The sequence below is a fragment of the Zingiber officinale genome, chromosome 9A (genome assembly GCF_018446385.1).
Source record: "Zingiber officinale cultivar Zhangliang chromosome 9A, Zo_v1.1, whole genome shotgun sequence".
NCBI classification, from domain to species: Eukaryota; Viridiplantae; Streptophyta; class Magnoliopsida; order Zingiberales; family Zingiberaceae; genus Zingiber; species Zingiber officinale.
The window spans coordinates 90,744,029-90,754,389 of NC_056002.1; the positions used below are offsets into that span (position 1 = coordinate 90,744,029).

General features: G+C 35.4%; 2 protein-coding genes across 2 annotated transcripts in view; one reads left to right on the forward strand and one right to left on the reverse strand.

Annotated features, from left to right (window-relative positions):
* The window catches only part of LOC122021668 (helicase and polymerase-containing protein TEBICHI-like), a 28,348-nt gene extending 22,957 nt beyond the window's left edge, over positions 1 to 5,391 (forward strand). The window contains exons 20-27 of the mRNA XM_042579812.1: positions 465 to 654; positions 739 to 849; positions 934 to 1,286; positions 2,667 to 2,775; positions 2,837 to 2,968; positions 4,595 to 4,691; positions 4,779 to 4,864; positions 5,018 to 5,391. Coding sequence (XP_042435746.1) covers positions 465 to 654; positions 739 to 849; positions 934 to 1,286; positions 2,667 to 2,775; positions 2,837 to 2,968; positions 4,595 to 4,691; positions 4,779 to 4,849 — 1,063 coding nt within the window. The 3' untranslated portion in view covers positions 4,850 to 4,864; positions 5,018 to 5,391. The remainder of the gene's footprint in view (positions 1 to 464; positions 655 to 738; positions 850 to 933; positions 1,287 to 2,666; positions 2,776 to 2,836; positions 2,969 to 4,594; positions 4,692 to 4,778; positions 4,865 to 5,017) is intronic.
* Positions 5,392 to 7,082: 1,691 nt separating this feature from the next.
* On the reverse strand, positions 7,083 to 9,371 carry LOC122018495 (uncharacterized protein C594.04c-like). Its single transcript, XM_042575828.1, has 3 exons — positions 9,061 to 9,371; positions 8,724 to 8,987; positions 7,083 to 7,749 (listed from the first exon to the last, which is right to left on the reverse strand). The coding sequence occupies exons 1-3, from the start codon at positions 9,298 to 9,300 to the stop codon at positions 7,273 to 7,275; spliced, it is 981 nt and encodes a 326-aa protein (XP_042431762.1). The 5' UTR covers positions 9,301 to 9,371; the 3' UTR covers positions 7,083 to 7,272.
* Positions 9,372 to 10,361: the final 990 nt, after the last annotated feature.

Here is a 10,361-nt window from a genome sequence, read left to right on the forward strand (position 1 = left end):
GGATAGACTAAGGAGTCCATGGTAGAAGAGGTGAATGAGATTGCTAATCATCCTATACATGTATTCTGACTTAAATGAGTGAAATTTATGTTTGTTTTTCGAAGATTCCAATTGGTCTGGCTTTTTCCTAGAAATAAGCTACATGTTTTTACCTGTATGATAGCATCTTGATCGCCTGATTTATTTTTAAAAGAAACCAAACACAAGCTTTATGAAACATTAATGCCAATTTGAATATGAATTATGTTTGATTTTTTTTTTTGGGAAAAAAAATTATTGCCTTTTATGAGACTAATACTTATCTTAAAGTTAATGGGCATGGACTACATATGCCGGGTCTACATTTATGATGTGCTAGTTTCCATCTTGTTGATGTATATGGTTTCTATGTGCTGGGTCAAATTAACTCAAACTTTGTATGGTAGAATTTTTCAATTTTACATATACTTTTTCTTCTTTTCCAGAGATCAGCACCCTATTATTTCTGTAATTAAGGAGCATCGAACTCTGTCAAAGCTCTTGAACAGCACACTTGGATCAGTTTGTTCAAGGGCTCAACTGTGCATGAAGTCACAAAAGTACAAAATACATGGGCATTGGCTCCAGGCATCAACAGCAACAGGGCGCCTTGCCATGGAGGAGCCAAATCTTCAGGTTTTTTATTATTATTATTTATTATTATTCTAATCTTTCATGTGCATGAACAATTAACTGATTAGTGAGTTGCTTGTTATGTAGTGTGTTGAACATACGGTAGCTTTTACAACCCATCAAACTGATCAATACAGCTCAAGCTCAATAGGATGCAAACATCAGATCAATGCTCGTGACATATTTGTTCCTTCTGAAGTAATGCATCATTGTAGTTTTGTCATCTGTTGCCCTATTTAGATATAAATTGACTAACACTTGCATAATATCATCTTGCTCCAGGATGACTGGTTGCTGCTGACAGCTGATTACTCTCAGATAGAACTACGTCTAATGGCACATTTCTCAAAAGATTTGCCTTTGATTGAACTTTTAAGCAAACCTGATGGTGATGTTTTTATAATGATGGCTTCAAGATGGACTTCTAAGCCAGAATGCTCAATTAACTCTGATGAGAGAGATTGCACTAAAAGGTTGGTCTATGGCATCCTGTATGGTATGGGTCCTAATGCGCTTGGAGAACAACTTCAATGCAGCCCTGAAGAAGCTGCAGAAAAAATTCAAAGCTTCAGATATTCATTTCCTGGTATCTCTACTTGGCTTGATGAAGCAGTTTCATCTTGCCGACAAAAAGGGTTAGTTTACTTGGATCACAGTTAATTAGAAGCAACACCACTTAATTATAGTCTAAATATTAAAAATGGCAAATTTTCTGGTCTTTCTGAGCAATGAAATATGCATTATTTTTAACTATGTGCAGTTCAATGTCAATTGCAAATAAGATGTGATACCACAATCTTATCTGCAACTGAGCTGCATGGGTTGACTTCAGAAAGACCGATTGCAAAGAACATTAGTGTTGTCTGCTTCCTTAATTAGTAGGTCACCCTCTAGAGGTCAGGGATGCATGGGTGCTGGTCAATTTTACACCTAGGAGTACTTCAAAGTTCAAACCCAAAATTGGTTTACACCTTTTGTGAGTTATTAGAGTTGTAAAGGGCTTGACAACCAATTAATCCATGTAGGCATCCTAATATACACTTTACTGAATTGGCAATGTTTGGAGAGTGCCACATCTGCTAATGATGGATGAATATTGAATGGAAATCTAATTGGTGATAGATTTTAACATGTTTTATGAATATTGAGTTAGATTTGAAAAATAATGAAAGGATGCACTAGATTTGAGCAAATGTCAAAAGTCTGTATATTTATATTTTAATCCTTTGTGTTGCATTCCTACTTTCCTTCTACAACCATCTTTCTTTTTCTTTTTCTTCATATTCTCTTGTCCTCTTCTTGTTGACCACTATGTTTGGCCTGCTATTTATGCGCTGCAATGTTTCTAGGGCCCTCACTGTGTGATTTCCTTCTTTGGTTTTATTTCCCGATTCTAAGGGACCCACATAACTTGAGAGATTTGTCAGCTAATGTCTCATCCTATTCTATCTTATCTGCATGTTGCATATTCATGGCCCATAGTGGAGAACTAGACCAAGAAAATATCAAATATTTATCTATCTATATGTTCTCTATCACGTGTCTAGTTTAATTTTTTTAGAGTTATTCTAGTTTATATAACAAATTGGGCATAGATAGTATCTATGCTACAACTTGACAGGAGCCTTAAATGAAAATAGATATTAGTCTTGGTATACCCAGTCCTATGTCTATTCTTTAAATATAATTAATTATTTTGATAGAATTAATCATGTTTAAGATTTTTATGTTGAATTTATAAATGCCATTATCCTTTATGACATATAATGCAATATAATGTTTCTCTTTCCTAAATGCTACCATAATGATCATTACTTTGAATTGTGTGGTTGCTTGACTGTGATTTTGAATGCCGTTTCTTTTCTTGATTTCCTCTAATTCAAGTGAAATATATGGAAAACATAACATCTATCTTGTTCCTGTTATGTTTGTAGTATTTCATTCTGTCAAAATAGAATATTGGTTGTGTATCACATCCAAGAGTATTCAGTTCTGGATCTCCATGACCATTGCAGATATATCAAAACCTTGATGGGAAGAAAGCGTTTTCTATCGAAAATCAAATTTGGAAACCACAAAGAGAAAACTAAAGCTCAAAGACAAGCGGTTAACTCAATTTGTCAGGTACCAGGGATTATTTATGGTTCTTATTTGCTTAAAATTCTTAGGTGACTTTTCTATTCAGGGATCTGCTGCTGATATAGTTAAGGTGGCAATGCTAAATGTTCACTCTGCAATTGTTGATGGAAGATCAAATTTCAATGGGATCAGTGCAGAGTGTCCAAATCTCAAAGGACACTGCCGCATAATTTTGCAGGTTGTTATTGACAGAAAATTTGTTCTATCATTGCCAAACAGTATTTGTCCCAACTATTTGGAATTGGCTATATAGATGCCATCCCTCCATACAGGTTTATGTAGAGCTATGTGCATTAACTTTTTGTGTGTATTTTTTCCGAATACATCACTAATATTTTCTTAATCAGTCTAAAGGCCATATGATGATCACACAAGACTCTACAAGTCCATTTCCCTTTCAACTATCCATTCTTTATTTTATCAATTATATCTTTATTAATATATCTTTGTTGTATAATAAATTTAAGATGCCTAAAGCTCCTATAGGAATTTCATGTCAATTCATTTTAACTAATTTATTCTTTTCTTATTATTGAAATTACATTTCCTATATTGAGTTTTAGTTTTATCTAACTTGAAACTTTTAGTTTCTAAATTTCTTTTCATAATTCTAGCCTTCAATTTGATTTATTTACACTATCATTAATTACCGTGGTATTGTCTACAAATTGCATACTTCCAATTACCATGGTATTGTCTGCAAATAACATAGTCCAAAGGTGTGTTGCTTAAACATAATGGCTCAGCTAGTACCAGTGTAAAAAAATTTGTTCAGTATACTTTAAAAGCATTTCTTGATAAAATATTATCATTTAGCATCTTACTTTGCCAATTAATTACTCCTATGCAATGGTTTAACTAAAGAAGCCATTGGACAAATTACCTTTTTATGCATGTTTCTTTTGTCAAAGATCAAGTATTAGTAATATTTGAAATTATGGATTATATATATTAGTCTTTTTAATGGATTTAATTTCATGTCTTATTTAGTGATTCAAGTGAGATTTGTATAATATTCTGTGATTGGTATATATGTTGGCTGAATGAGAGAAACTTGATTTCTTTTTATATTTGCTTGATATCTATATATCAAGTAGCACAGAGCTTGATACAATGAATACAAAGCTCGATGTGAGTGATATGAAGTTTAATACAGTTATACAAATATAATAATTTATGGAAAATTAGTAATATAATCATAATGTCATGCCTAAATACCTAATATATATGCATAGGAAAAGTTAATTAGAGTTTAAAATGTTATTTGGAGAGTCGTGATTGTATACATTGGGTTATAGGTCAATGTGATCAGATTGGTGCCTAGAGTGTCCCAAAATCATAATCTAAAACCCTGTTGTTTTGATACTTTTGGACATCAACACCATATCTTGATACCAATGTAACCTGTGAAATTCCATTGTTTCAAAATTCATACAGTATTTGTTGTCTAATCTGTGCTTACCGTCATTCTTAGGTACATTTCTGGCTTTTGGGCATATGTATGTCTCTTATTTCATAATGACCAGTTAATCTTTATGATACTGTTATTGTGGTAGTAAGAGGGTTTACCTGCATATTGATTCAATTTATTGTTATAATTTACCAAACTGTTCATTCTGACAAATATAGGATTGCTTTTGGATTTCCCCTTATGCAATTGACGTGATATTTACTACTAAATATGAAGTTACTTTTATATGATAATTAGCTGGGTATTAATTGTAATATTCGTTACTCTTCTTGGGCACTTTTTGGATGTGCGTTCAATGTGACTGAATCACCGTCCTTTTGCTGAACCAATCAGGTACATGATGAATTGGTACTAGAAGTTGAGCGAGGTTTAGTCAAAGCTGCAGGGAATTTTCTGCAGTCGTGTATGGAAAATGCTGCATCACTTCTTGGTATCATATGAATCAGAACTTTATTGCCGCATTTCGATATCATAGTCTATGTTTAATTGTACTTAGCAACTTTGTTGATTGTTCCAGTTCCTCTGCGGGTCAAACTAAAATTCGGCAAAACATGGGGTTCTCTAAAGCCTCTCCAGCTAGAACCATAAAACTTGCACATGCAGGTATTGAAAATTTCTGTTCTGTTTAAGAACAGGTTTTCCTTTTGTTATGTTATTGGATATTAGAGTTATTTGGTTAGTTGTGGGGTATCATGTCAAATTTTTATATATCATATAGAAGTTATGTTACGATACTTCATCGCAACTTGGTGTCAGGATGCATTGGGGGTTCAAATTTCACGTGTGCCAATAATATTCTCATCAATTATTCAGATTTTGGCAATCAAATGAAATATACATGCACCTATAAGAAAATTATGATGTATGACAATGAAGGAAGACTACCAAAATTAACTTGTGGCCTTCCGTTGGGGATTGAAGAAAATCTTAATGGACTCATAGCAGGATCTACATTCTTTGCATTGTTCTTTTTCTACTTCCATAATTGTAGGAAATTCTGTTTCGGTACACACTGATCATTTTTCAACAATAAAATGACGTCTGTTTATCTGACATCTATTTGTAGACGAATTTCTTGAACAATATTAGAATATTTGTTTTTCAAAGCAATATGATTGAGATTGTAGTCACTTGTTCATTTCCTATCCTCCATATGCTTCTAAATTTTCTTTCTTGGCTGTGTATATAAAGGAAAGTGTTGTTGCAAAATACATGGAACACATTTGTGATGTGAGACAGAAGGAACATCCTAATGAAACTAAAACAAGTGACGGTGAACTACAATTCAGCGATCTGCACATAGAAGCCTTTCCAAAGTTTCACAACCAACAGAATGTTGTATCTGTTCTATGACCTTAGCTACATAAAATGGGCATTATTTACTTGTGTCAAACCCCTGCACTTTGGTAGAGAAAGAAAATGAATGAGACTTGACTCATTAGTTTCAAGATAGTTAGCTTAGTTATCGTGTTTGATCAAATCAATGAATAAACATGCCACACAGTCAAGCTTATTTTGGACAGCAATTTATTAAGAGACCAACGTACTGTTACAGAGAAGTTGAATAGCAGAACAAGTTTGAGAATTACACACTAGAAGGTATATGAACGTCGTGGAAGAGATTAAGAAAGGATAAGTTGAATCTAGAGTCTTTGCAGTGCACATTCTCTGAGACCCACATGGTGTCATTGAATAGCAGAGTTCTCTTTCTTTGATATGCAATTGTAGCAAAATGTGATTATGTTCATCCCAAACACTCCTTATAGTCCGTCACAAAGTTATGTGAAGGACGATAAATCACGAGGTCAATTTATAGTTGACCGCTAAATGGTTAGAGAGTGGGAGGCTGATATGCAAGTAATGACATCAAGCATCATGTCAACGGCACATTTCACAGCTTCATTCTGATGGCTGGACTAGAGCTACCGACCGATCAACCAGTTGAAGCGGCACTCAGCTGCTTTCTAAGCAGAGAAGCCATCTACACCATTCTCAATACAAGTCGTTACTATAACCCAACTTCCTTCTTTACTTGATTGTAATGTAATACTTAGGCTCCCCCCTTGGTGTGGTTCTCAAAATATCATAAAAACAATAAATTACTTCGTCATCCAGCTCAGCCAAAAAAAAAAAAAAAAGTTCAAGCTGGCATCTTGCCACCCTGAAACATTTCAGATTTGCTGTTCTTGATGGAAAATTGTTGAATAATCTTGACACTGCAAACAAAGCTCGAAATTGAAAGTGGTCGTCGTTGTTATAGATCATCTTAGCCAAAGTTGTCTTTTCCAAACCACCAAATCAACTAGAGAAATTCATCACCCGCTCAATGGGCTTACCTCTACTCTTGTTGACACAAATTAAACATCCTCCACTAATGGACCAATAATTTGTTCAACATAAACCTTTTTTTAAAATAATAATAATAATAATTATTATTGTGGTTTATATTAAATTAAATAAGTCACTTAGGAGCTTTAGCTCAGAGGATGGCAACAGGCTTGCATCAAATTTTGAATAGCAAAAGGCTTATTGCTTGACGATTCACGCAATTAATGCTATTTAACCTTGAATGTATGAGTTTGAGATTGTTGTTTGATTGGATAATCTATTTAGACTGCTAGGTTGCTGTTCAATTGTTGTCTCATTGATATTTCGCAATATCTTTTCTTAGTAGTGTATAAACAAAACTATATCTGAAATTGGTCATACTACTGTGAGTGATCAAATTAATGCTACAAGGTCCAGTTTCTAAACAAAGGTCAATTGAATGTCTAACTTCAGTTATTGTCTCAGTTCCACAGTTTAAAAAAAAAATGAAACATGAAGAATGAAGGATGAAGTTTTATTTGATGGAAAGTGAAACTTACAAGTAGGACTGATACATTCTTCTGGAGGTAGGACACCATAAGAGCCACATGACTAGCAGGATTCACACGACAGTTTTAAAAGAAAGATACATCCAAATCCATAGGATTTTATGATGAAATGATCTAGTCTTTGCAAATTAAGCCTTAGCTACTCTTTGCCTTCTCCCTAATGGTTCGCTTGAACCAAGGAATCCAGACAGATGTTGTCCTTTGATACTCTCTAAAGGCCTCTGCCCGATGATCTTTCTTCAACATTCTCCGCTCGACGAGCACTGTAACATATGCCAAGCACAAAGTATTTCCTAGGGGACCAACAAACATCCATCCTTGTCCGACATTCCAAGCGAACAAAAACAATGACCACCACCAGAGCTGCTCTCCAAAGTAGTTTGGGTGGCGAGAATACTGCCAAAGCCCTTCCTCAAGATTTGGCACTATGGGCTTGCCAACTTTACTCAAATTTTCATTTCTGCTTACGAACTCATACAATTGTGTGTCCGCAAAGTAAGCTATGACGATTCCAGTTAAGCAGGCACCTGTGGCAATGGAGTCCCATATATTCCATGGCTTATCACTACTGTGGATAGCATACATTGGCAAGCATAACCCAATAAGAAAGACCTACAAAATAAAAGCTAGTCAAAATGTTGCATCATATCTATTTAGAGACTATTGATAAGATAGAAGTATGGCATTCAATACATTGGACAAAATAAAGTCAAGTTGAAGAAACAACTGAGCTTGCTGTATCAGTTCATGTGTGGATCTCTACTCATCTATCTAAAAGAAATAGAGCTATGTGCTCCAAGATGTGAATTGATAGAAAGGAGATGTCATAATTGGGATTTTAAATACGAGGGCCTTTGAATATTAGATTTTGCATCTCTTTCGTATTTCCCTAAAGGAAAAAAGATGAACAAGAGGTGTTAAGCCTTTTGTCATTCTAGTGCAAACTATTTTTCTACAAGAACTTCCCTATAGTATCATTGCCATAACCGAGTTTAAGCATCGAGATGGATTGTTTGGTTGTTCTACAACTATGACACCAAAGAATATAACCAACCCATGAACAAAGAAAGGAATGAGAAAAAGGCATATTGGCTAGTGATCGTCGAACCATAGTTCTTAACTAGAAGAGACCCCAAATGCTTCTGCTCTTCGACCCCTTGGATAGATAAAAATGTGGTTCAACAAAGGGTACAAAATTAGCTTCTCGAAAAAGTAAGCATAATTGTCAAAATATTGAACTTTAGATAGATATTTAGAGCTTTAGATAGACATTTGAACCCTGGGAGCTGAATGAAGCTATAAGCCAAGTTTGGATTGCTGTTCTTATCAATCACTCGATAGTCAAAACCCCATGGTGATTTGTGCTTCTGAATTGCAGCATCTATCTCAAGAATTCATGCCATCAGTTCAGACCATAATGTGTAAATTAATTTAAGCATATTAATCAACAAGCAGATCCTTATTTTGCATACGATCGGAGAATTTTTTTCTCAAGCAAGCAACATTAGTTGAGATTCGCGTAGGCATTCCCTCAAACAGTTTGACGATGAACAGAGAAAAGAAAGGAAAAGATGGCATTTTGTCACCTGCTGCGAGAGGTAGACGGCGAAGAAGGACATCCACCACCAGGGCTTCCCATACTCCCTCCTCATCTCGTTGAACCGCCAGTCCTCCTTTTCGCCCCATTGCCACCGCTCCCTCCTGAAGTAGTTGTGCGTGAGCCTGACGCTCCACACCCACGTCAGCCCAATCGCCACAGCAGACCTCGCCGCGTCCGCCTTGGACATCGGGTGGCTGGCGTAATAGTGGACCAGCATCACCGGGATCACCGTCCAATACAGATCGATCAACTGCAAAGGAGGGATTTTTACCGGATAGCGCAGCAGGAAAATCACTTCAAAGTGGGAAGGGAACTGAACTCACCCAGTGGTTGGAGAGGAGGAGGCCGATGATCCAGAAGAGGACGTCGACGTTGGCGAAGAAGAGGAGGTTGGCGAGGAGGAGCGGGTGGCGGGAGCACCAAGCCCATAGGGCGGCAAAGGGAGGAGGAGGGGAGGATGAGGAGGTGGCTCGGAGGAAGGAGAGGTAGAAGAGGAGCGATGGGAGAGGAACGAGGCAGGCAATGACGGCATTCCAGAGACTTTTCCCCGTGGCGTGTGCCATGTCGTCGAGGTGTTCGATGGATGGTCTCAGTGATCGCAAAAGCAGTATTTAACGGGAGAAGAAGAAGGACTGAAGGAGAAGGAGAAGGAGAAGATTAAATTAAAAAGGGCCGCGCGAACAATCTATACCCCACTCTTCCTCTTAATTTTTTTTTTTCCTTTTATTTTTTTATTTTTATTTTTATTTTTATTTTATTATTCAGATTTCTCTTAATCGGTTGATATTTTATGTGGTGTTATTGTAATAGATAAAAGATCATTATGTTAGATAAAATTTTCTATAATTTATCTCTCTTTCAGATTAAGTAAGACACTTCTAGCAAAATCACATAATAAAGGTTTATCACCTTTTCACTTCAACAATTTTTCTTAATTTAAAAACCAACAAAATATCTTAATGAATTTTCAAAATTTTAATTTTTTTTACTTCCATAAAAAAATAATAATAATCTTCCATAACAAAAATTTTAGACTCTTATCATTTCTTTTCAATTAAAAAGTAATAATAATCTTACTACTTATTACTAAACCCTTATAAGGAGCACTATTATTACATTTAGAGATTGCTTAAACTTTATCATTTTTTTAAAAAATATTATAATGTCCAGCTCTTCGAACCGATTAATTTGGGAGATGACTAATCCGGCCTTATAAATTTTCCATCGACTACCCAGTACGGAAACTTTACAAACCAAATTAAGATTGTTTGACACTGTTTATCTTAATCAATTAGCATTTATTTATAATATTTTCAAATAATTTAACAGGGGGAAGGGGCTAAGAAGGATCTAATTCATGATAGCCAAATAGTTTCACCATAGAACAAAACCTAGAACTACTCTTGGGCCTCTCTTACCTTTACCAGCCTGGCTTTGAGTGAGCCACACATTTCTATCTTTTAAGTGGTCCTGTGCTTGTTTGCACTAATTAATCCTAAATCATCTTCCTAATTACTGAAAAGACTTAAGTTATTGTTCTTTGCCATGTTCAAAGCAGATGCATCTTCTCCACCTATAAACTTGTTTATATCAAGACAATGATTTTACAACCTAACTGAAGGAT